The following is a 25,803-nucleotide window of genomic DNA, read 5'->3' as shown; positions in this document are numbered from 1 at the left end:
TTTTGCGGTATGCGGGCCTCTCACTGTTGTGGCCTCTCCCGTTGCGGAGCACAGGCTCTGGATGCGCAGGCTCAGTGGCCATGGCTCACAGGCCTAGCCGCTCCGTGGCATGTGGGGTCCTCCCGGACTGGGGTATAAACCCGTGTCCCCATGCATCGGCAGGCAGACTCTCAACCACTGCGCCACCAGGGAAGCCCAGTTATGGCTTCTTGATAGGGAAGGAGAGTTTTCCTAGTTTGGCTGAGGAAGGAGGTCCTACATTTCTTATCAGTACCCACTGATGGTTTCAGTAGACCCCATAAAAACTGGTATTCTCTAACAGTCTGTAACTGACATTGCATTTGTAGGAATCAATTTCCAATCAGTTATTTCAGGGTTTTTCTCTATTACAAACCTATGCTTTCTCCTTTTAATTTTAAATTAGTCTTGTCATACTTCTCATTTGTATTTTTTCTCTTTGCCTTTCATAAGTTGGCTTTGGAGCAAGAGGAACCACACAACTTCTGAAAATCTTTGCCACTTTTTATGTGAAGGCTCCAGTGTGCCACACTGCTTGGGAAGCTAAAGCCTTTGGGCTTTGACTGGGGACAGGGCACCTTGGATACTGCAGGCCTTTGGCTCTTAAGAGCTGGAATGCTAAATCTGAGCAGAAAGTGGCACCTAGGTAGATAGAAGCTAGGTGATTATTTACACTAACTGTTCTTTTTTTCCTTCCATACAGTGCTCTGGTGTGGGGTCTCTCTGTGAAACACAATCCTCAAAAAGTGGGTAAAGACCATACGTTGGAGGACGAGGATGTCATTCAGATTGTGAAGAAGTGACACCATCCCCTTCACCATCTGCCAGGCCAACCATGGCAGCTTTCTCCATGATCAAACACCTGACTCCAAGCCCCTCCTGGCTTTGGCAGCCACTGGATCAGGATACAGGGGAGGGAGATGGAGGCACCCAAATTGGACCTTCACTTGTCTTAACTTGATGTCACCTTGTATGTTGAGCTGCATAAAGGACCTGGTAGGCCAGCCAACTATGTAGAGTTCATGTGTCATTGTCAGAATTTGTTTTGAGGAGGACTGAATGAGGATGGGTATGTGTAGTGAGGCAGCTGCAGAAGGAGTACTTGGGAGCTTGGTCTTGTATGTGAAATGGGTAAAAATGTGACTGCAACATCTCACTTGATGGTTAGTTGTGAGAAACCCTTCCAACTCAGTGTGGGTTTTGGTCCTTTCAGGTGGTCTTTCCCAGATGATACTGGAGAAAGGAAGGACTTGATGTAAGTTAACTGATTATTCCCTGCAAGGCTAGCCATTTTGGGAGATGGTGTAGTGTGGCGGTTGAGTAAAATACTCTGACCAGGCACATCAGGCTTTGAATAGCAGGCCCACCTCTAATTAACTGTGGAATCCTGCATAAATTACTCAATCTCTATAAGCTTCAGTTTTCTCATGTAACATGGAGATGGTAATAACACTTACCTTCTAGAGTGGAGATTCTTAGTATTAAGAGAGATGGTACTTGTAAAATGCTTACTAGCACAGTATCTGGCATATAAGTACTTGGTGAATGTTGGCTCTTGTTTTCACTGGTTCCTTTCCTTTAGTTAGAGCACAGCTGTGTATCAGTGTTGGGCTGAAAGTTGAGCTGAACCATGCTCCCAGCTGGGTGCCACTAAGTGTCTCCTTTCCCATAGCCCAGCCCTTCTCCTGAACTCCCATGGCAGCCCTGGCCCCAACCGCATAACCCGAGTGAAAGCATGGAGGCAGAACATTGCAAGTGAGGCAACCAGTGTGATCAGAGCAGGTTTGTGGGTACACATATGTATGGAGGTGGGAGGTTAGGTTATAAGTAGGGGTGGGGTCAAGACTACTTGAGAGGGTACTGAGGACATAATTAGAGGTTTTAGACTGGAAATAAGGAATTTATTTATTATTTATTTATTTATTTTTTTTGCGGTATGCGGGCCTCTCACTGTTGTGGCCTCTCCCGTTGCGGAGCACAGGCTCCGGACGCGCAGGCTCAGCGGCCATGGCTCACGGACCCAGCCGCTCCGCGGCATGTGGGATCTTCCCGGACCGGGGCACGAACCCGCGTCCCCTGCATCGGCAGGCGGACTGTCAATCACTGCGCCACCAGGGAAGCCCGGAAATAAGGAATTTAAAGGGATTGCCTTGATAATGCGAAACTGACTGGCAGAAATCTTTGTGTGCTGGACTGGACTAGTGAGAATATGGGGAGAGGGAGGGAGTGGGCATATACCTATAGAGGAGAAATCTAAACTTGGTAACTGACTGACTTGCTCTTTGGAAGAGAAGTCAGATTATTTCAGTATGGATTACAGGGATGATAGAGAAGGGTAGTCCCTGAGAAAATCGAGAAGGGAAACAGATTTACAGGAAGACAGTTTGATTTTAGATGAAGTGAGCTAGAGCTTCTAGCAGGTTGTGAGGAATGAGGATGTGGGATTTTCCACATACTCAGCCTTTTCCAGTACTTGTTACTCCTATTACCTTAGTGACAGTTGTTTCCCTCTCATAGTATTCCTAGAGCCTGGGTTTAGCACTGTCCCCACAGCCAGGAGATAAGCCTCAGGCCTGGTATCCTAGTCACTTTGTAGGGCGTAGACCTTGATATCACTGGTACATTCATGATAGAGGCCATAATTTAGAACCTACCCTGGCTCTTCAGAGAGACACTGGCTTTCTGAGCTATGGGATTTCCAGCAAGGTTTACTTTCCAGCCAGGGCATATATTGGGTTTGGGGGGAATCCTCAGATTCACTTTCATTGGGCAATGAAATGCCAGGATGCTGGGGAGAGAAGGATGCTGAAATCCAAGTTCATCCAAGGCCTCAGGATGTGCTTTGAACAGGCCTTGCTTCCATCATTCAACACCCTCCCCTTCCCCCATCGGGTGGCCCCTGGTGTTTGAGGAGAGAATTACCTTACCCCTCCTTTCTCTCCCTTTTGGGCTCAGACTTGGGAGTTCTGGGAGAGAGGTACAGTCTTGTATTAGGAATGCTGCCTGGGGTAGGGCCACCAAGGAGGGTTATTCCTATAGTGCAAAGCTTTCTCTTCATGAACTCCAAGACTAGAGTTGTTTGGCTGTCATAGCATGGCTTGAATTTCCTGTGAATTTCCATTTTTCTTTCCTAATCTTTTACAGCACAGCTAAGCAGACTCACTATCCTGTGCCATTAACTAGTTAGAATGCTTTTAGCTGTGTTTAATAGCAGACGCTAACTTAACCAGCTGAAATGGAAGAAAACTTGGTCTCTCATGTAAGTTTTCTGGAGCTCAGATGGGCTTATGGTAGCTGGTATGTCATTGAGGATCCAAATTCTTTCCATCAAGCTACCCTTGTCCACTGCAGTTTGTTGGCTTTGCTGGGCAGTTGGCTCCCCTCACTGTCGAAGAATGTCTGCTCAGTCCCAGGCTTTATATCAGTATCCAGAGGATACTAAAGAGTGCTGAGTCTTATCTTTTGGGGAAGCCATTTCCTAGAAGCTAGCTGCCCAATTTGTCTCTGCGTCTCATTCCCATTCTTGAACCAGTTGTTGATAAAGGGAATAGAACTATTGAATCAGTTTACTCCAATAAGTTATCTTCATTCCTGGAGTTTGTCTCTTTCATTCAGGCCAGTGGACCTGACCTCCCTTCCATCTTATGAGCCTGGCTTATAAGATACTTAACAGCTGTCTCCTGGAAGAAGGCCTGGCTGTACTTTCCCATTCTTCCCCCCTACTTCTCATTGATTACTACTAACTTCCCAAGTACTGGCTGCTCAACTGCTTCCTTGGGGGCGGGGGCACTATTCTTTCCTACCTGACCCCCCTCCTTAACTTCCACAAGGTTCTCTGTGGCCCTCTGCCTTTTTACTTTGAGGAGGCCTTGCACATCCTTCCAGTCTTGATTGCTTCTAAACTCATTTCATGCTTGCTAGACTTCCCAAAGTTGCTCCACCTAAGATACCTTGTTAGCTGAAACATCATGTCATCAAGTCCTCCTGCCCTTACTCTATATCTGGCTTTTAGCTCCTGAAGACTGCATTAACTTCCTCTTTTGCTTCTACTCTTCCATTCACCAAAATAGTTTTAAGATCTGTGCCGTTTAGCTTCTGCTGTGCTATTCTTAGCAACACTCCTTTATTTCCTTCTGGCTCCATCTCACCAGTTATTGGCTAATGGCTTCGCCCTCTGCTTGGTGCCTGCATTTGTTCATTTCTGTCATACCAGCTTCTAGTCTGAAAAGGAGGCCCTCACCGGCAGCTTCAAACCAGTCCTCCCCACTCTACACCTATTAACTATTGGTTCAACATGAAAGGGAAGGTGAAAGGACACACAGGAAAGATGGAATTAGATTCAGGTGTCTGTGTTCTGCCACTGTTACTTGAGATTGTTTTCCAGCTTTTGTTTATAGAAACAAAGCATTTGTGAGAATTCTAAACAGGGCTTATTTCTGAAGTTGAAGAATCACTCAGCAAATCCTACTGCAGGGAGGGAGGGCTAATGAAGTACTAGGAAGAGACAGACCTCATGCTCAGTCCACAAAGCCAGGTTTGGTTGAAAATCAACCTGCTTGCTTGTGTTCCTGGAAGAATAGGGCAGGGTGGGCAGCTCCAGGTTTATAGGCTGCACCCTTAACACTCAGGCTGTTTTTCACCCTTGTACTCAGAATCCACCCATCTTGCTCATTTCACCTGTGAATCAGAGAATGGCCTCATTATTTGATCCTCTAGTATTAAGTCAAAGTAGCTTTGATGGCCCTAAATAGACAAGTATCGAGAGACTGGGTGAGTTAACTTGAGGAGCTCAAGAAGATTTGTCACCTCAGATTGGTGGGACTAAAAAACCTTCAGCAAGGAAAGGGGACTTGAGGTCATAGTTAAGAGTATTATAGTAGAATCCTTTTCTCCAATGTTGTGCCTGTAGTTAAGATGAATAATTAAAATAATTGTGAGCTGATGAATGAGGTAGAGCACACAAGAAATCAGTTAACACAGGCACCAGCGTCTTGAGGGAAGTTTTATATGGAAAAAAATTATGGATTGAATCAGAACTTTAAGGCCCCATTTTTCCCTATAGGGGACTTTGACTTGGAGAACAGGAAGGCAACAAACTGTTGACTTTTAAATGGCCTCTCACTGTTGTGGCCTCTCCCGTTGCGGAGCACAGGCTCCAGACGCACAGGCTCAGCAGCCATGGCTCACGGGCTCAGCCGCTCTGCGGCATGTGGGATCCTCCCGGACCAGGGCATGAACCCGTGTCCCCTGCATCGGCAGGCAGACTCTCAACCACTGTGCCACCAGGGAAGCCCAAACTGTTGACTTTTACCCCAATAAACAAATTGTTTTCACTAGGTGGGTTTAATTTTAGAAATTGCACACCATCATCTGGTATTAGCCACAATCAATACTACCTGTAAGGTCAGCCCAGCCTAAACTGGCCCATTGGGGTCTTTAAGGCTCAAGAAAGAGGGCCATAGCTTCCTTCTCCCAAGTGAGAGTTCAATTCCATGAGTTTTAAAGAAAAAACTTAATTTCCCTCAAAGAACCTAGTGAAGAGGAAGGGATTCAGGAAGAAATAAACACAACAATGCCATTCACTTCATTCACACACTTAGCATATGCAACTTTAATCATCCAAAAGAAAAAGTCCCAAATGTACAAGTGAAAAAAAATCCAAACTGTTGACACAGGCTTAACTAATATCAGCTACTTTTATGTACAGCTGTATAAGTTCAAAAAAGCTATCCTATATGTATGTACAAAAGTTGTTTATACACAGGTCTGTACATAAGGGTCTATACATTTATTTCCTCAGAACCCTTAAGGTGCCACCTTTTGGTGAAGACACCAACACTTCATTCACATATCTTACAAAAAAAAGACTGTTTCCTGTATTCAGGACTGACAACACTGCATCCTGTATTCAGACCATGTAGGCTCCACTCGATTGGTTAATAAGTTCCTTCCATCATAATGCAGACAACACCAGGTGCCTGGGTGCCCTTAAACAGCTTCGCAGAGTGCTACAAAGTAAAAGCCCATAAACCAACATGAGATGAGGAAGCAGTGTCCTGACCAGGGTGCCACCAAAAGGTCCAGGCTTAAACAAGCCTGCTGCCCTGCTCACTGTCGGTACTCCAGTTCATCTACACTGATGACTTTGGCGGGCATGGAGGGCAGGGGCTGCTGTAGCACGTCTGAGCCAAACCATTTGGCAAGGCCCACGGGGGAGCTGCTCCTCTGGCTGGGGCGGTGCTCTAGCTGGGCGTGCACATGAGGCAGGCCTGACCGGCTAGGCACATTCTGAGGCGTCGTCTGAACGCTGACAGCAGCTGCCTGGGAACCAGACCCTGGAGGATGAAGAACTGTGGCGATAAGAAAGAAGGTTATCATTCAGAGCACAAGGAGGGGAGGTAGTTCTCTAGCAGGCCCTGCTTCACTCAAATCCTATCCTTGAAACTCCAAACAGAATTCTTTACCACGTGATTGATTCTAGGCTTCTTTAGGAAATTCCTTTGCAAAATGCCAGAAGACAGTACCTTGGAAAGCTGAGCTATTCAGAAGCAATCCATATTGAGAGCCCATCCTAGATGACATGCCCACTACTTCCCAAGACAAGCAGAAGCAATGACATAAGCTGGTGAGAGAGCATCTACTCTTGGCAGTCCCTATGCTGAATCTGTCGGAAGGATTCTCAGCCTCCTCTCCTAAGAGGCAAAGGGACAAAAGAAAAAAAAAAGAGGACACCTGGCTCTCCCACTGTCTTCACAGGAATTCCAAATCCCACAGAGGTCAGTTTACTTCATCCTATTCTCTGATTACACTCTTATCCCAGTCTTGCTAGGGTGAATGGTCAGTGTCATTTTATCCCCTTCACTGGAAACTGGTTCAAAAACTTTAAGCCTGAGCCCATCCTCAGCTCACCTGGCCCATTTCTGAACCTACCTGAGCGCTGCAGCTGCTGTTGCATCATTGCCAGATGCAGAGGTGTCCCAGGACGAGGGTTTAGGAGAGGGTGACCAGTGGCAGGTAAAGGGTAAAAGGGTTGGCCCAGGATTGGGCCAGATAGTCCCTGTAAATGAGTCAGGTCCATCCCGGGAGGAAGCACACCTATCGGGCAGAAAGAAGAAACTGGTGAGAAGTAATCTACCTGGAAATTTTCAAGCCTGACTATACAGTTTTGCTAATCAAAAAGTTTATTAAGAATGAAGAATGCTCAATGCTAGGTTCCTAATCTTTTAATCGACTAAGGGATAGATCAGATTGGACCCACTGGTTAAAATGGAAAAAACCTAGTAACATCTTTTTAGGGATGAAAACCTTCATGAGTTCTAGCAACTGTCATCATGCCAGGTCAGAAACTCACCAGCTTGGAGCAAACTTGGAAGATGCTGTGGATGTACTCCCTGGGCCAGCATCCTTTGGACGTAGAGGGTAAAAGGGTTGACCCAGGATTGGGCCAGATATTCCATGTAAATGATTCAGGTCCATCCTAGGAGGAAGCACACCAGCCTGGAGCAAACTTGGAAGATGCTGTGGATGTACTCCCTGGGCCAGCATCCTTTGGACCAACCCTGGGTGAAGCTGGTGAGCAGGCCGAACGATGGGGACATGGGGGACAAGGGGGACTTGATGGACAGGGCGGAGAAAAGGTGTTCCTGGAACTGGGGATGCCAAGGTGGGTGTTTTCCTCCCAGTTGCTTTAGGTCGATAATCTTGTTCTTTGGTGTAACGATTGGTCTGGGATAGTGGGGTGGAACATGAAAACCGCTGTAGGGTTGATAGTTTGGGATTTGTAGTGGGAGAAGAGTCTCGATCAGCAGTGGGCACAGAGCTGGATGACAGGAGGTTCTCTGCAAGGATCCAGAAAGAGAATAATTTGGTATCGGCAAACTTTTCTCAAACACATTGTCCTCCCAATGATCCAGTAACTCATTTCTTAGAAAGGTCACAATCCTTATTTGATCCCCTCAACAGATTTAGAGGATTGCATCGTAGGGACCATCGTTTGGCCTTATGAACAGGCCTAGTCAAGGTAACGGGCAGTTAAGGACAGACCTAGGAGTAGACCCCAAGTTTTCCAGTCTTCCAACACCTTACTGCAAGAGTTTATTTTTGCTACACTGTAAAAAACCAAAGACTCTGAAATTGTAAATGAGATAACTTTTAAGAAGCCCACATCTTTGTTCTTATAATCTTCCCAATCCAGGAATAGCTATGGGCAAGCAAGCCTGGCATATCAGGTCTGGTGGTCTAACTCAGTTGGGCACCCTGGTCTGCCCATATGCCTGTGGTCTGCATCTGTGTGGGAGCTAGTCCTGTCCTAGTCAGCTGCTTGGGATTAACACGCTTTTTAGTCTAAGGGGAAAATCAAGTGAGTAAAATTATGCAAATCCATCACAAGAAATCTTAAAGAGTAATTATAGTCTGGTAAAGGAATCTGAACTGCCTTTTAGTAGGACCAACAGGATTTTTGTTTTTTTTTTTTTTCTCAGAAGCTTTCTCACAGGCAAAAAGCTGTCAGACCAATACTCTAGACCTATGTAAACCTCACTCATTAGAATCTGTTTCACTATGTCTTTAAAATCCCAACTGTGTAACCCCTAAAAACCTCTTACATTTTCTACATATTTATAAAAGGCTCTCACACACCTCCTATATGCTTCACCCATTGCACAGATTTTATTGGATGATTAGTCTCCACAAACTGGAGAGAACCTTTCAGAAATAAACCTGGTTGAACTTTTATAAATTTGCCAAATAAATGTACTAATAATTCAAGCCAAAATAAGGATCCTAAACTAATGCTTGTTCTCCCTAATACCAGCACTCATGCCTGCCACTAGTTAGATTGGTCAGAATTTCAAGTGGCTTAAGTAACTGTGAGCTGGTCCAAATCTTCTCACTGTTAGACACAGAACTGTGGTCCAAAGCAACCAGGGGTCTTGCCCAGGGCTTTGCAGGCTGATGCTCTGTCACATACTTTATTGGGCAGTACATCCTCAACAGCTCTGCAGTACCTTCACTGGGCTTCTGAGTGTCCTCTTTACTGTCACCAAGAGCTGCTTTTCCAGATGCTGGCTCCTCCTTGCTTTTCTCTTTGCTCTCGTACATCTTACGAATCACTGAGGTAGGAGTGAAGGAAGGAGAAAGCTGCAGAGAAAAACAGTATTAACACATTCTTTAAATGCCTTTCCTAATCAACTGGCCAAACTACTGAAGCTGAAGAGTCCCCTTCTGGCTACATGTGGCAGAGGCCAACTCCAACGTTCTGGTCTCTAGCTGCTGGAAGAAAAGCAACAGGATGGGCCAAATAGGCGGTGGCCCAAGTGCACCATCCCATGCTCACAATTTCAACAAAACCTAGATTTAGCTCTAGCATAAAGGTAGTTGAAGCACAGAAGCTTCAACCTACCTGTCTGCGGTGATGGGGATCTGCTTATGCAGCCTGTGCTTCAGGATTGGGCTGGGAAGGGGGATAGAACATGGCCAGAAGTATACCCTGAAACAGCAGCCCTCCCAGCTAGGAAAGGACATTTCAGCGACAACCACAGAACCTAAATTTCTCTATACTCCTGTTTCCCATCTTAACCTGGCTACCAGAAAATCCACAATTATCTTCTTAAAGGTCTCCTCAGCCACCAGTACTCACTATTTGGGGTTATTTGTTCCCACCTCTTTATTGCCTACTTTTATATTGATGATTTTATTATGCATGCAACTTTTCTCATTTAACAACCCCAAATCCTTGATGACAGGAGACAGGGCATGATTATGAACAGAAAAGCTCTTAGATCCTGCCTTCAGGGTGCTTGGTGCAAAGACCCACTTGAGGTCCTGAAGTACAGAGCAATAGTCTTTTCCCCTTATCAGCTTTGACTAGGTGATAAAGGTCTGTGGTGGGGGATGAAACCTAAAAAAGGTAAATAATGCTGGTACACTAGTCGGCTGTAAAACTTGACTTGTCACCACAAATAAGCAAACCTCTCTATCCCAGCCTTAACTTGTATTGAGACCTGAATCTGAATTTGTGAACTCCCACCATGTTTCTCTGGACTTACCATGCTCCAAGCCCAGTCACCTCACCTCCCATCCTTACCCCTGTCCTCCCCTGCTCCCCACTCCAATTCTTCATTCGTTTGAACATACCACACCACCCTGTATGCTCTGGCCCTTACTTGTCTATCTGCTGGAACACACTTTCCCCAAGGTAGGGGCTTCACTAGAACTTAGAATCCTAAGAGTTAGACTGTATCCTGAGAGGGGAGGACCTAATAAATAGGCAGGTATAAAAGTCTACTAAATCACTGACTCCTGTGGAAGACACTCAAGGACATTTTGGGGTACACAGTGATCCAACATAGGCACAACCAAACAGGGAGAAGCCTAGGAGTCATTCACAAAGGCAAAGGTCACTGACCATGCTTGTGATGGAGGCGGCTGGGGCAGGGGAAGAGGAATTCCCTCCGTGCACAGGTGCTGGTGACTTGGTCACTCGCGGTTGCCTGTGAACAAACCAATTATCAGTGTGAGCCCCAAGCTGCTCAAACTCCAAGTTCTAAAACCACATAAAACTCAAGGCCAGCCTAGGAAGCATCCCATTTCCTTTCTTCAATTCAATTTCCCAAGCATTTAATAAGTGTCTAACATATGCAAAACCATGTGCTAAGTTCTGAGGAAAGACAAAAGCTTAATGATACATGGTCCCGGGCCTTGCAAGAACTCTCATCTAGTGGGGGAGATACTTACTAACCGGCAAACAAGACATATCAATATTAGGGTACCAACAAAGTACAATGGGAAAATGAGGGGTAGAAGGAATGAGAGGATACCCCTACAATGCAGGGACTTTGCAAAAGCTTCTCTTGGAAGGAGCTGCATTGAGTGTGCCAATGAGAAACTACAGACGGGGAACAATGATTCAGGTAGAAGGAACAGGTACAGGGACTCGGGAAGGCCTTGGGAATGTAGGGTTATCCAGGGCTAGTGTGTAGTTTACTTGCCGACTATTACAGTGAGGTAGGCTAGGGAGGGCCTTTATTCTGTAGGGCAGGCTGTGCTCCAGAAGGTAGGGAGCAACACTGAATAGCACAGTGCCTGGCATAGAACTGAGGGTTTGTGAGACACTGGTTCAAGTCAAATAGAGCACCAAGACTTTGAGCTATTTTAGGACCCAGTTACATGCAGCATTCCCGGCTACTCCTGGTCTACACACAGGGTTGATCCCAGGCTTCCCAAATAAAGTTTAAAAGAGCAGACTTCTTCTGTCCCCAGACATCCTACTTATTCTCTCTTAACTTGGAAGAAAACAGGAAACAGCTGATGATGACATAAACAGGCTGAGAGAAGAATGAACTATGTGAGCTCACTGGCTAATCAAAGCTTCACTGCATTTCAGCCATGTCAGACCTTGTACTGCAAAGGCCAAAGCTCCAAGTACAGTCAATGATTCTGGAAGTTCTCTGACTCATAAGCAGATGGGAATCCTAAACTCATGGCTTCTTTCCAGTCTGTACCAGGTAAGCACCAGTGCTGCCACCCTGAGACTCTGAGTATGATGACAAGGGGAGAGAGAGACAGTAGTACTCTGGGTGACTAAGAGGTAACCTCCAATCTGATGGTTCTGCACGACCTACCATTTATTCCTTCTGATAAACATTTGAGCACCTACTATGTGCTAGACACTGTTCTAGGTGCTGGGGATACAGCAGTAAACAAAACAAAAATGTCTGGCTTCATTACATTCTTGTGTTTGCAGGGTAGAGGGGTTACTATGGGCAGGGAAACAAAAAAAAATATGCTAGAAGGTGATAGGTTCAATAAAAAAATAAAGCAAGGCAAGGAGAAACTGTTTCTGTTGGGGGACACAACTGTGTACAGGGTATTCAGAGAAGGTCTGCCATTTGATCTAAAAATTGAAGGCTCCACTGACAGTGACTTGGATCTACCTGCTAGCTTCAAGTAAGTCACATTTTTAAAAAAAACTAAGTTTCTGTATCTGTAAAATGCAGTTCTTTACCCCATCTACCTCACAGGGTTGTTGCCAAGAGCAAATTAAATTGTGGATATCAAAAGTGCTTTGAAGGTCAACAAATCGTTATGTTGTAGAGAGAAGTCCAGTGAAGGGGCTTGGCAGACCAGTCCTGAGCTCTCTGTTTAGGCTGAGGGCTATAGATCAGATACATTTATGCAAGGGAATGGGGTACTTACTGGTCCCAATGTTTTCTGAAAGTTTCAACATACAAAACCAGCTAAAGGAAGACACTGAGACAGCAATTTTAATAATCACATCAAAACAAATACGGCTTAAGTACCAAATACTATAAGGGGCAGGAGTATAGTGTTCAAGGATGCACATTTTGGTGATAAAACTAAAAATACGAAGGTGGTGATTACTTTTAAAGACTGGACAATGGTCACTTCTGGAGAAAAGGGGTATTATATCGGGATAAGGCACAAGGAGGGCTTCTGGGTAGCTAACAAGAGTTTACCTTACAATAAGCCATACATTTGCTTCATGCAGTTTTCTGCTTGTTTTATTTTACAATAAAGAAGAACAATATTGCTACCCTTTCCTCCCCAACTTATGGTTCATTTCATTTCACTACTTGTTGAAACTAGTGGAGAGAATGGGAGGAGAGTGAAGTCAGTAATCATTTGTTAACAGCTCTGATCAACAAACCTGAATCAAGGCACAGTTTGATACTCAACAAGGAATCTGAGGGGGAGGAAGCTAGGTGTAGTTTTACTTTTCATCATTTCATAAGCATAACTGCAAATAAGTAGCTATGCTGGCTACATCTGTAAAAATAAATCCGTTAAATGAAAAATATAAATAAAATTATACAGGATGAAAAGCCTATGCCCCTGCACTAGAATTCAATCATACAATTTCCTCTACTGAACATTCGGGAGATGGAATTGTCACCATATATTGTATAATATATCAGTGTGTAAAACAGAATTTATACTATGGATAACTAATTTTCAAATCTCCACAAGGGTAGGATTAATAATTTACCTGTTTCTGAATCCATCTCTGGTTCTGTCCACCTGCGGTTTGCCAAAACCAGGCTGGTAGAAGTTTGCTGCCTGCACTGCAAGGTCATGTGGCAGGGCCAGCCCCTCCAAAGCTGCCTGTTGCAATTCTAGCTGGCTCATCTGCTGAACAGAAGCGGCACAGAGGGGAGTCAGCAGAAGAATGACAGTGCACTTTCTACAAAGGTCTCTCTTTGCTCTTTTGGAAAAGGTATGTTTAAGCAGCAGCTGAGAGAAATTAGATACCGCAAACCTGACTAAACTGTGCTGCCATCCACTGAACAGAATTTTAGCTATTTACGTATGACAATTTCACCAGTTTTCTAGCCTTCACTGAGCTTGAGTTATAATTCAAAACCACTTCCAAGCATTGCGGCAATTTAATTCTCTATCCCACAAGCAACAATAAGGGTAAAAAGCAAGCAACAGATTAAGTTTGAGAAAGAGCTCAGCCAGACCTGGGCTGTGACAGGGCTCATGGGCTTGCGCATGCCTTGGAATGGATCTCCGAGAAGCTGCTGTGGTCCTGGTGTGAAACCTGTTGGGAAGGTTAAAGATTCAGTGCGGGTCAAGACGGCACCTGTCCCTCCAAGAGGCATTATCACCAATGCATGCTGCTCCTCGCTGAACACCATCTCTTTCAGGAAGTACTGATTTCCTGGGCTGATGATGTCTTTCTTCTTCTGTGCCCCACAGTGGGCTATGTGGACCTCAATCAGAGCACTTAATGACTCAAACTGCTGGTATCTATCTTCCCAGCTGTCAGTTTTGTTTCTTTCAGAGCCAAGACCTCTATCTGGGAGAGAATAGCTTTTCTAGCCAGTGATTTGGCCCATTGCAACCACACCAGCTGATACCAAAGCAGATGCCAGTGTTCTGAGGTTCATACTCTTTCCATTATATCTCCCTAATTGTGGAAAGATTACAAAAACTTCCTCTCAAGGTATGACTGGCAGGGGCCAGAGCAGCCAGCAGCCTAAAGTGGTCGCAGGTGCAGGAACACTGAGATTCTGTACAACATTTTGCTAAGACAGCTTTCTGGAAGTGCTTCTTCCATTCATGTTCTGAATTAGCCACAAGACCTCCCAGTTGGTCGTGTACAATACAACTTCACCAGGTTGGTGGAGAGCCACTACTCTGACTTCTCTGTTAAGGAAAAAGCTAAGGAGCCAAATTAACTTTTCTAGATTGAATTCCCAAAATAAGGAAGATGACTAAAAAGCTGGATCCAATTTAGATCAACCTCAAGAGAAAAAGTACAAAACTTCAACATGAACCTATTTATCTAGAAGAGCAGCTGGATAATAAACTATCTTCCACATGTGTCCTTACCACCCCCTGAAAAAAGCATAACAAATTAACACATTTCTTTTTAAACTCTTCAAGGATACCCATGAAAAAGACTTTGCCAGTTTTAAGGAGAGGTATAACCTAGGGGAAGGGGAGGGGAAATGATGACAGATAGGCATCTACGCACAAAAGCATTTACCAATTGGTGATGGTATTCTGGGACGAAGGTAGTCTGCTGAGGCTGCTCTCGTCTGAAACACCTGTGACAAGGGAGGAGAGGGTGCTCTTTGGCCCAGTAAAGATGTCGTAGGCTCCAGGCTCCCCATAAGGCCACTCAGAAGATTGGAAGAAGCAGGTCTCTGAACAGGTGGACCCAGAAGTTCCTAAAGGCAGAAAAGTCAAATCCTTGTGAACAAACCTAGTTCTTCCTCCTAGTCAGAGGTTGTAGATTAAATTCTGGAAGCCAATGATGAAGCTCCCTCCTGCTGCACAGAAGGACTTGGCACATGTACATGCAACAAATTTCTCTGAACGTTCAGCTACCAACATTTCCTTTAAGTTAGTGCTACAAATACAAGTTAGATACTTTAAATTTCCATAGAAATTGCAAATCTGCAAACTGGAAACCAAGCGCTTACTTCATCATCTTTTTTAGTCACCTCCCCACCCCACATTGAGATTAACAAGCGACACAGAACTATGTCAGGCAGCAACATCGTATCCTTCGTTGCCCGGCAACATGGATCATTCTCTAAGGCCCAAAGGTGGACCACTACACAAAACCAGTTCAGAGGACTACTGTTCAGGACTCCAAGGACTCGGTGTAAGATTGTGAAGTACCTGCAAGATGTTCTTAGGGACAGGCTGGCCTGGAATCTCAGCAGGGGACATCAAATGGCTTTCAAGCGTTCGCTAAAAAAATCAAAGGAAAACTGGTTTTAACCTTCTTACATACTTAACTTACAAATTGGGGACCACAAGAAAACATAAAAACTCCCCAGGGAGTTGGCACTTAACAGCAGAATGATGTCCATATCACAGAAAAGTCAGATCAACTTGTCCCACTCTCTCATCACACAGGTCCCAAAGATCTCGGAACAGAAAGAATTTTCACATGTACGTGCAAAGTCCACTCAGCGAGACCCTCAGACAAGGTCTTTTCTGTGGTAACCCTAAGTCCATTTTACTATTTCTAACACTATGACCAAAAGAAGGGGAAAAGAAAATGGTGAAACGGGAACACTTATTTACTGAGAAGCCACAAACAGGAAATACTGATAATCTATAGATTTTAATTTTCGAGGCAACCTTTGCTACCCGTTGTCTTTAACAAGATTTATAGACCACAGATGGTACGAAAAACCTAGTAAACAACATGTGAGTTTGGCCAAAATTGTTATATTTCAGAGTTTAATATTTCAGGAAATTTAAACTTTATTATTTTTTAACAAGCTGCTCCAAATGGGTCTCATATACAGGGCAAAATTCATATTCTCCACTTTTAGCTCTTTTAATGCAGCAGCAGTTATGTTTTGCATAGAACTTGTATTACCTCTGGTGCTTCAGGACATCCTTGTGTCCATTTAGCTCTGCCTGAAGTGCTTTCTGTCAGTTTCCCTTCCACAAGCTGGAACTGCCAAGGTCCACAGCAGTGTCCTCGGGAGTGACAAATAGCCCAAAGATATCCAAATGTTTCATTGCTGGTTTTGGAATTGGAACTGACTGTAAATGATTTTAATAAGATCTCCTCAAGAGTCATTTAATTCCATTTAACAAAAACAAATAGGCGGGCTTCCTTGGTGGCGCAGTGGTTAAGAATCCGCCTGCCAATGCAGGGGACACGGGTTCGAGCCCTGCTCTGGGAAGATCCCACACGCCACGGAGCAACTAAGCCTGTGTGCCACAACTACTGAGCCTGCGCTCTAGAGCCCGTGTGCCACAACTACTGAAGCCTGCGCGCCTAGAACCTGTGCTCCGCAACGAGAAGCCACCGCAATGAGAAGCCCGTGCACCGCAATGGAGTAGCCCCCACTCGCCGCAACGAGAGAAAGCCCATGCCCACCAATGAAGACCCAACACAGCCAAAAATAAATAAATTTATTTAAAAAAACCCCCCAAACAAAAAAAACAAATAGGCAACTTTATACTACATGGCTTACTATATTTGGAGGATAGCATCTACAATTTAATTTGAAGTAGAGTTTAGACTGAACCAACATGTCCTATTTTGGGGATAAACAATATGATAGAACCAAAACAGAGGCAGATCAGAAATAGTATACATAACACACACACTCACAGTAACTAAAAGCTTGGAAGAATTCCATGACTTAAACAACATGCAAATCAAGTAATATTTTGGGATAATGCCCGGTGCACTTATTATTTCCTTGTTGCTTTCTTTTCTAGGTTGAGTTTGTGTTACCCTTTGCCTAGCACCTTAAATTATATCATCCATTCCTTTATGTGTGTTTGAGGCTCATTCCCTCAGCAGAAGCCAGATATATTTCAGAGCACTGAAACCCCAACATCATACCAGTTATCCTCACAATTCCAGGTCAACTGTGTTAATATCAAACCCTAGAATCATATCTGAAACAAGATGTTCAAAAGCATCAGGTAAACTGTCGAATTGCCCTGCTCCCATTTCTTTACTTACACCAAAAGTGGCTATTTACAAGATTTGACCCCTACCACTGTAGTCAGCACGTAATCACCATGACATAAAGGTACTGGGTTGGCCAAAGAGTTTGTCTGGGTTTTTCCGTTAAATCACAGAAAACCCCAAATGGACTTTTTGGCCAACCCAATAACAAGAAAGCAGAACAGGATAGTTTGCAGTCCTGTCATCTGGTCCTCATTTGAAAGCATTTATATCTAGTAATTCTTTGCATGCAAATTATCTAAAGCAGCTTACAAGGAACATTCCCCTATAACTGGCATGGTGTGGTCAGATACACAGAAATAAGTCTACCTATCTGAGATGCCTCCTTTCAGAGGCAGAGAGTCAGGTAGGTAGGCCTGGAACAATTGCGTCTGTTAAGATCTAGCACTAACAGCTGGTCAGAAAAGAAACATCAAAAATCAGCTGCCCTCCACTGGTACAAGGCACAATGAAACAGCTACTTCTCCCATGGTTAACCTGTAGTTCTCAGACAAGGTGTCAGGAAAAACAACAGGCAAAACTCAGTTTGGTAAATTTGCTATAACTTAGCAACTAGTTAGTCTGTTTTTATTTATTATTCAGATTTACCATTTCCCTTTCACTTTGTATCATCAAGGGTTAGCAACAGTAACACATAGACCATGGCTGAGAGGTGCCCTCTAAATGTGTTATGACAAAGACCAGTATGTGCTACACACCTGCATTTACGGACATGCAGTCACCTTGTACCCCAACTTCATGTCTAAAGGTGTTTTATACGTCTGGAGTCACAGCTTTTTTTATTAGTAAATTAACAGAATGCAACTGTCTTGAAAAATTCATCTTAGATACTTTACAAATGATATGTATACCTGTCAACTGCCTAATCAAGAAAGCAAGTAATCTCAGGTACCTGGGAGTAATTAGAAGTTGTGAAAAGATTTTACTCTAAAAATATGGTAAGTTACTTTAACTTAAGTAGCTGAATAAACAGAAAACCTTCTCTGGAGCTCATCCCCAAAGGTATGTTTACACCTTTTTTTTTTTCAGCAGTGAGTTAAGATAAGCAAGTTATGTCTGAATCTTTCAATCGCTGTACTGTCATGCACAGTAACTACAGATTAACCACAAGCCTGCTTTTTCAAGTAACAAACAGTATAGCGATAATTAAAGAACACACAAAAGTAGCAAGGACCAACTGACTACTAAAGAATTTCCAACTTACTCGGAATACCTTTTTTTAAAAAGCCATTTATTGGGTGGGAAGTGGAATAGAAAGAGGGAAAAGGAGAAAAGGTTGGGGTTTGTGCCAAATACTTACACTGACTTTGGGCTGAGAAGGCAAAGTCCCACTTGCCTTCATGGTGCTCACTAGCTTGTTGAACGCAGTCATATCTCCATCTTTTCTGAGCTGTCTATTGCTGGTCACAGTACTCAGGGTCTCCTCTAAATGCTCTGCCATAAAGGGAGTTGAATTCTTCACCTGCTGGTCCACCTTCAAGCCCTTGAGCCCTGCTTCTACCTCTTCCACTGAAAGCACAACCCCTGAATGTGCTGAAAGGTTGAGAAAGTCCAGGTTAAGCAAAGCAAAGGAATATGTGGTAGGAATTCTCTTTGTATACCATGATGGTTAAGGTGAAAATAATTTCACAGTTGAAGTGAGGTTGTCAGAAAAGGCTGACACCAAAAATAGACAAGCTGAAGGCACTGAGATCCTGCAGGAGGACTTCTTATAATGAGTCTTTTGGAGACTTATTACCAGGGACAGGAATCCCAGATGGCCCAACATGAGCAAGAGTGCTTCCTGCACTATGGTTATTATATCATGAAGGTTGTATGTTGAGGGCTTAATAACCTAAGCAAGAACATGGCAGACTGGGGCAGAGGTGTGAGGAGCTGCCAAGTTATGCTCGGGAGGACTACAACATTCACGGGAGTGTTATACTCAGGCTCCAGGTAAGGAGGACTTAGAAGAAAAGTTCTTACCATGGAGCTCGTGACCCAGTGACTACCAGATTCTCAAAGAGGTGGTACTGTATGATAAAAAGTTTTTTTGAAGAACATTAAGCAAAACCCACCATCTGACTTTTGATGAGATAGCAGTCTGTTAGAACCAATTCTGCCGTTAAGACAGAGCATTCCAAATGTTTCAAATATCTAAAGCAGACTCTAATAAAAACTTACAGCTCTCTTTAAGCTTTTCTTTATTTGCAGAAAGGCTGGAAAGGAGAGGTTTTAAATCCACTTTGGCTTTCTGTAGCATTTCTAGAATATCCACTTTATTTTCAGCATGGTCTTCTAATGGTATAGGAGCAAAATAATTCCCCGAGTTCTGTCCAGGAGAGAGGATGGCTTGTTCCAGACCTAGTATTACAAGTAAATATATTCATAATTAATTGGTCCCAATAAAGCACAGAAACATATCTTCAACAGTATTAGAAGGACACCAATTGAAGGGTTTTTTCAGTATCCAGAAACCCTTTAATGGACCCCTGACTAATGAAGACAAAATGAACCATATCAGGGAAAGCTCAAGTCTACATCCAAGACCAGAACCTGAAGCAATTTTACCTGCAAGTCTCTCCAGCTCTTCATGCGGTGTTGACCCAAGACTGCTGGATCGGCTTCCTGATCGGCTCGGGTTAGAGAACCACCTACTGAATCGACTGGCAGAGACTGACCCTTCTCCCAAAACATCTTCTATCATCTAAAGGGAAAGATGAAAGAAGCTAAGATAATAGTTTCTAGGTGAAAAGGACAAGAAGGTTCAAATTTTAAGAAAGGGTCACTTACTTTGAAACTTCCTTTGATGCTGCTGACCTGAAGGCAAACACCCTCAGAACTTAGGATTCTGAACACCTTTAACTTTTCTTCCCCTCCTGGATCATTTCTGAGTAACCCAAACTTGGGCATAACCAACCATGTATTCTCTAAGCATATAAAGCAAAACCTCTGTGCCACAGAAAGTGTTCTGGTTTTCTATCTTTGCCTCATTAGAAAATCGATGAATGTTCTAAGAGGGTATAGTTTCAAAATCAAAATCAGCACCAGAGTAAAGCATTCCATTGCCAAGCTGATGAGTGACCTTCAACTAAGCATCAGGTATGGAGAGCTGATGAAAGAAAACCCTTGCTTCAGACTTCAGCATCCTCAAGGTTGTAATGAACATCATGAAATCCAATGCTGACAATTTCAGAACCCAAAAGCTAAAAAGTAGAGCTCATAAAGATCATATTTCCAAGTCGTATTTCCTAGTCAAAGTCCAAGTCAGAATGTGAATTGATCTCTAATATCTGTTTGAACTTAATGGAAAGTTTTCAGGTGTTTGTTTTCTTTTAAATCTGACCTCCATAGTTTTTGGTTCAATAACAAGAGCAATTAAATGATGCACTATGATCAGAAGTAATTTCTTCAACGCTGTTTCATAACAGTAATTTCTATTACCAATCCTTCTTAAAAACTAAATTTAAGCATTGAAAATGAAATTTTCAGTTGTACCCTATTATAAATCTAATTAAATATCCAAATCGATCTTTACGCAGTTCTCTTATCAATATTTAGAAAAGACAAGATAAAGCAAATATCAATCCAAAAATGAGGCACATCCTTGACAATAAGGCATAAACAGAAAACAGGTTTTTCTCAAGGCTGGTACATAGATGACAGAGTTAGGGACTTTGTTTTATGTGAAGTCTAAAACCCCCAGTTTCTAGTCAAAGTTCAGCAGTGGAAGGTTAGATTTATTCTTTTATTCTTATCTGGAAGAATTTTCTCATAACACATACCCAATCTAAGCCACAAATAATTCTCTTGAACACAAGACCAAGACATTGATTACTTGTGGTACTTCTATTTTTTTAGGTATTATTCAACAGTTTCAATCACATTGCACTTGTAGACTCTCATACCTTAAATAATGCTGACTTTTTTTTAGGGCAAAGACCGATTTTTTAATTTGATTTGGCTTTGACAAGTACTGGCAAACCCTGCAGACACGAATACAAAATGATCGTAAACAAACAGGCCGTGCCAGCAAATGCTGACTTTCAAGTCCACTAATTTGCAATCATTAAATTATAGGAGAAGCATTATAAGTGATGTTTCACTGTGAAAAATTGGAAATTGTACCCAAAACACAACCACCTTGGTGATAAACAGGAATTTTTAAAAGTAAAAGCTACAGCTGTTTACAATATTTTAATTTTGAAAAGAGTTTGAAATTTTAAAAATAGCTTTGCACTTTGTTTTTATTTCCTCTGATCATATTGTATAGGAAAAAAGCCAGAAGATACACAGGAGGAACATGAAAAAGTAAAGGAAGTGAATATAAGGTATCTGGACATTTTCTAAAGATTTGACAGTAAGTGTTAAGAAAGTCATTTCCATATTTTGATCAGTGACCAACTTTGTTTGTTAGAGAAGCTAAGTTTTATTATAGCTAAAACATAAGTAGAGACAAAGTCGCTTTTACACACCACTTACTAGAAATTCCAATTTCAAGAAGCTAGAGCATTTTGAACCCAAAAAGAATCTTAAGAGTTTATCTAGTCAGTCATTTTTTTTTTTACCACAGAGCCAGCAGGGATACTCTAACACCAGTCCCTCCCTCCCCTTATGTACATTGGTACTCAGCTGACTGCTGCTACATCCCACAGCCTAATCTAGTCAAGAACTGCAGTCTGGTATGTTTCAGCTGCTCTTTCTAGACTACATTTTTAATAGCATTTTTAAGGTAACCTATATGACTGTTAGTTTGGTCCGTCAAAGGTCATTTAGACTAGTCATATCCTAGGGTTCATATTATTCTGATAGATATTGTGAATATTTTTGCTCTTTGACAATTACTAAGTTTTACTAATCAATGCTTTTCTTTCATTACTTTCCACTTTTATGGAATTTTCCATATTTTTGTATTTGTTTCACTCTAGTTTGATTTTTCTTTGGATTTGTAATGAATGCATTTAAGGCTACACACTTTCATCTTAGCACACTTTTGATTATTCCACCAAGGTTTTTCTATGTCATGCTCCTGTTCATCACTCTACATAGTTTAGGATTTGTTTTGATTTCCTTTTTCTTCATTCAAAATACTTCTATGTACCTGTTATGTGTCAGGTACTGTAGTAAGAGCTGCATATCTAAAATCAGCTTATTTTTACTTACGTAACTGAAATTATTTGCACATGTGATCTAAATTTTCATTTTGTACAGATTTTTGTGGCCGTCAACTTCTAATGTATTGCAATGCCAGTAAATATAGCTTAAAAATATAGGTGTAGGGGCTTCCCTGGTGGCGCAGTGGTTGAGGGTCCGCCTGCCGATGCAGGGGACACGGGTTCAGTGAGAGGCCCGCGTATGGCAAAAAAAAAAAAAAAAAAAAAAAAAAAAAATTGGTGTAATTCTGTTTATGCCAATTAATACCCAACACTGTGGGGCCTACTAAGTGCCAGGTACTATACCTCAAACACTTTATATCATTTGTCAGTTGATATTCGAATCTTATATAGCCCTTCTTATTTTTCCCAATTGACTGGTCATTTTCCGAGCATTATAATAGAGTCCAGCTGGTTATACAAGCACAACCAGAGCATCTCTTTTTACTGATCCCAGCTTTGCTTTTAAGTGAATCTATTATAGAATACACACCTTAATGAGCAGTACCTCCATGAAAAACATGGAGAGATTTCCTAGCCAGGTACCTTCTCAGAATTAACCAAGTTTTGGTTGAGGGTCAGGGCCAAAGGATAAGATGGTGCTGAGTTCCTATTCCTCACTTTTATGCTTTATAGGCAGTATAGCTGGGGGGAATTAGGAGTGAAGACTGTTAACGGAAACTACAAAAATTAGAATTCAGTTTCCACTACTAACTAGCTATGTGACTTTAGGCAAGTTATTTAAACCTCTCTGTGCCTGCCTTCCTCATCTGTAAAACAGAAACAGTAGTAATCTAACTTACAAGGGTTTTGTGGGGATTAAATGACTTATTGGATATAAAGCCTAAAACAATCAGCACTGTATGCATGTTACCTATTATTAAAAGTTTAGTTTTGAATTCTTCCTCTGCCTAGGTACACAGGTAAGTTTCCTAGGTACTCACATTTGGAGCCAAGCACAGGCCTCCAAATTTTGACCTTTTGCTGTGAAAACTTTTTACAATAAGATTTCCATCTGTCTTCTAAGAGAATGCAAAAAAAAAAGTCACTAAACACAGCTGGTATAAAAATAAAAAATTACTGTCCCCTCAAAAGCTAAGAATTTGAGAGGATCACTCAGTTTTACATCAAGTGAATTAAACTCATATCTGGATGCAACCCTTCTGCTCATAGTGAGCCAAAGGACTACCGGCCAGCTCACTGTAAGTGATGTATCTGGCTAGAGGACTTACAGTTAAAACTGTGCTAGAACTTAAGGAGCAAAACCACACAGCTGCCGGTTGATCTGCAGCCGCCCTCCACATATTCCTGAACAGCACTGTAGAAAAGTGTGGTCTTGGGCCAAGCTGGCCCACAATGAGGTAAGTTGAGAGTTGGAGTAAATGCTTAGCAACTTTTATAGCAACTGGGCATTGCTGTGATATTTGTACTTTATACTAAAGTACTGGTCCTCAATGGATTGGAAATAAAACCTGGCCTTCACCATAGAGAATTTGAGAAGTATTGCCCTGGAACTCACCTGCGGCCCTGTTCCTATCAGTGCTATGCAGTGTCTGATCACCTATTCCAGGTGGCCATCTTTTAGGCTTTTGGGGGCAGGCAAATGACAAAGGCATGCCTCTCTGTCATGCCCAGCTTTGTCCACTCATGCAATGATCAAACAAGAAGCAGTTACAGTTAAGGAGTAGAGTAAGTTAAGTTAGAACCACTAGTTCTAAAGGACTGGTCAAACTTACTTGCTGTATTTCATGTCCTGTAAAGGACATCTGGGACGTACAGATGCTTTTGGTCAAATGGTTTTTAAAATTCTATTTCATCAGTCCTATGCACTCTTTCAGCAACCACAGAAAAATCTCAATTCTGGGGGCATAGGCCACAGTTTTATCTTTTCTCCAAAAATTTGATGAGGCATTACTAATCCCTAAATGGCCAAAGGGGACAGGAGCAAGGGCAGGTACCAAGTGAAGATTTGGGATGTCTTACTGTTTCTACTTTAAAAGTCGAGAAAGATTAGACTTCAACAGTTTGACAGCAACAGTGATAGTATCCCACATTCCTTTTCATGAAAGGTTTTCGGAACCATCACATCACACAGGTACCACCTAACCAGCCTTACCCAAGGAATGCAGATCAGTATGATACTGATCATCAGTTATAAAAATCCACCTCCACAATAAGGCTCTACAACAAACACTTAACTACTTAAAAATAAAAGCAGGGCTTCCCTGGTGGTGCAGTGATTGGGAGTCCGCCTGCCGATGCAGGGGGCGCGGGTTCGTGCCCCGGTCCGCAACCACAGAAAAATCTCAATTCTGGGGGCATAGGCCACAGTTTTATCTTTTCTCCAAAAATTTGATGAGGCATTACTAATCCCTAAATGGCCAAAGGGGACAGGAGCAAGGGCAGGTACCAAGTGAAGATTTGGGATGTCTTACTGTTTCTACTTTAAAAGTCGAGAAAGATTAGACTTCAACAGTTTGACAGCAACAGTGATAGTATCCCACATTCCTTTTCATGAAAGGTTTTCGGAACCATCACATCACACAGGTACCACCTAACCAGCCTTACCCAAGGAATGCAGATCAGTATGATACTGATCATCAGTTATAAAAATCCACCTCCACAATAAGGCTCTACAACAAACACTTAACTACTTAAAAATAAAAGCAGGGCTTCCCTGGTGGTGCAGTGATTGGGAGTCCGCCTGCCGATGCAGGGGGCGCGGGTTCGTGCCCCGGTCCGGGAGGATCCCACATGCCGCGGAGCGGCTGGGCCCGTGAGCGATGGCCGCTGGCCCTGCGCGTCCAGAGCCTGTGCTCCGCAACGGGAGAAGTCACAGCGGTGAGAGGCCCGCGTACCGCAAAAAAAAAAAAAAATAAAAAATAAGAGCAGACAACGTTCTTAAACATCTGAAGAATTCTTAGTCCAATGCTAATAACCTGGAAAAAGAGTTAACTGGTAGAGACTTCTCATTCAGTCATTTCCACTTAGCCTCTCAAAACGAAGCCAACAAAAATTCAAATAATATTTAAGAATAAAAGCCAAAAAACTCCCAATCATCTAGCAAAACAAAACTTTAAAAGGAGGTATCTTAAAGACTCAGGTCAAATTTAACCCTACAGTTGCTCCATCCATGTTTATAAGCATGCTGCTACACTCACCGAAGCCAAGCATGGCACCTTATCAAGGTTAAAGAACTCATTAAAGTCAAATTCTCCTGGGGACTGCTCGGGCAAGACGGCATCCCTTGGCACTTCCTGATCAGCAGCAGGCTCCTGTTCAAGGATGACCTCCACCTCATCCTCTTCAGCCACTCCTCCATTGCACTCGACCATGCCTGAAAGCAAAACCGGACAAAGACAGTCTGATCATGTAAACTGCTCCAGACATATTTTGTGGCCTCAGCATCATCACACATGCAGAAGAGCCACAGATGACTTTAAAAGCAGACTTTTTGTGCCAGTGCAGCACTTGCAACAGTAAAACAGTTCCCTTCCTATGGGAGCTAGAGGAGGAAAAAAGACTTAATAACAAGCCAGAACACCGACATGATTTAGGAAGGATTATGATCCCTCCTCTGCCCATTCTTCAAGTTTTCTATAATGTAGTGGATTTTTTTCTAATTTTTTTTTTTAAAGGACAATTTTTGAGCCTCTCTTACTGCTTAAAAATGGA

At 42.8% G+C, this 25,803-nt stretch overlaps 2 protein-coding genes across 2 annotated transcripts in view; one reads left to right on the top strand and one right to left on the bottom strand.

The window, feature by feature from the left end:
• Positions 1-1,039, top strand: part of DRG1 (developmentally regulated GTP binding protein 1) — a 13,508-nt gene extending 12,469 nt beyond the window's left edge. The window contains exon 7 of the mRNA XM_055080675.1: positions 722-1,039. Coding sequence (XP_054936650.1) covers positions 722-821 — 100 coding nt within the window. The 3' untranslated portion in view covers positions 822-1,039. The remainder of the gene's footprint in view (positions 1-721) is intronic.
• Positions 1,040-5,524: 4,485 nt separating this feature from the next.
• The window catches only part of EIF4ENIF1 (eukaryotic translation initiation factor 4E nuclear import factor 1), a 41,759-nt gene continuing 21,480 nt past the window's right edge, over positions 5,525-25,803 (bottom strand). Inside the window, exons 7-19 of the mRNA XM_024120628.3 lie at positions 25,290-25,465; positions 19,547-19,682; positions 19,160-19,339; positions 18,297-18,529; positions 15,172-15,243; positions 14,531-14,714; positions 13,500-13,579; positions 13,025-13,167; positions 10,424-10,508; positions 9,024-9,156; positions 7,512-7,856; positions 6,949-7,113; positions 5,525-6,368 (exon numbers count right to left, since the gene is read on the bottom strand). Coding sequence (XP_023976396.2) covers positions 6,127-6,368; positions 6,949-7,113; positions 7,512-7,856; positions 9,024-9,156; positions 10,424-10,508; positions 13,025-13,167; positions 13,500-13,579; positions 14,531-14,714; positions 15,172-15,243; positions 18,297-18,529; positions 19,160-19,339; positions 19,547-19,682; positions 25,290-25,465 — 2,174 coding nt within the window. The 3' untranslated portion in view covers positions 5,525-6,126. The remainder of the gene's footprint in view (positions 6,369-6,948; positions 7,114-7,511; positions 7,857-9,023; positions 9,157-10,423; positions 10,509-13,024; positions 13,168-13,499; positions 13,580-14,530; positions 14,715-15,171; positions 15,244-18,296; positions 18,530-19,159; positions 19,340-19,546; positions 19,683-25,289; positions 25,466-25,803) is intronic.

Source organism: Physeter macrocephalus, chromosome 19 (genome assembly GCF_002837175.3).
Source record: "Physeter macrocephalus isolate SW-GA chromosome 19, ASM283717v5, whole genome shotgun sequence".
In the NCBI taxonomy this organism is placed as follows: Eukaryota; Metazoa; Chordata; class Mammalia; order Artiodactyla; family Physeteridae; genus Physeter; species Physeter macrocephalus.
The sequence above is the reverse complement of the archived record's forward strand: the minus strand, read 5'-3'. Positions and strand labels throughout refer to the sequence as shown.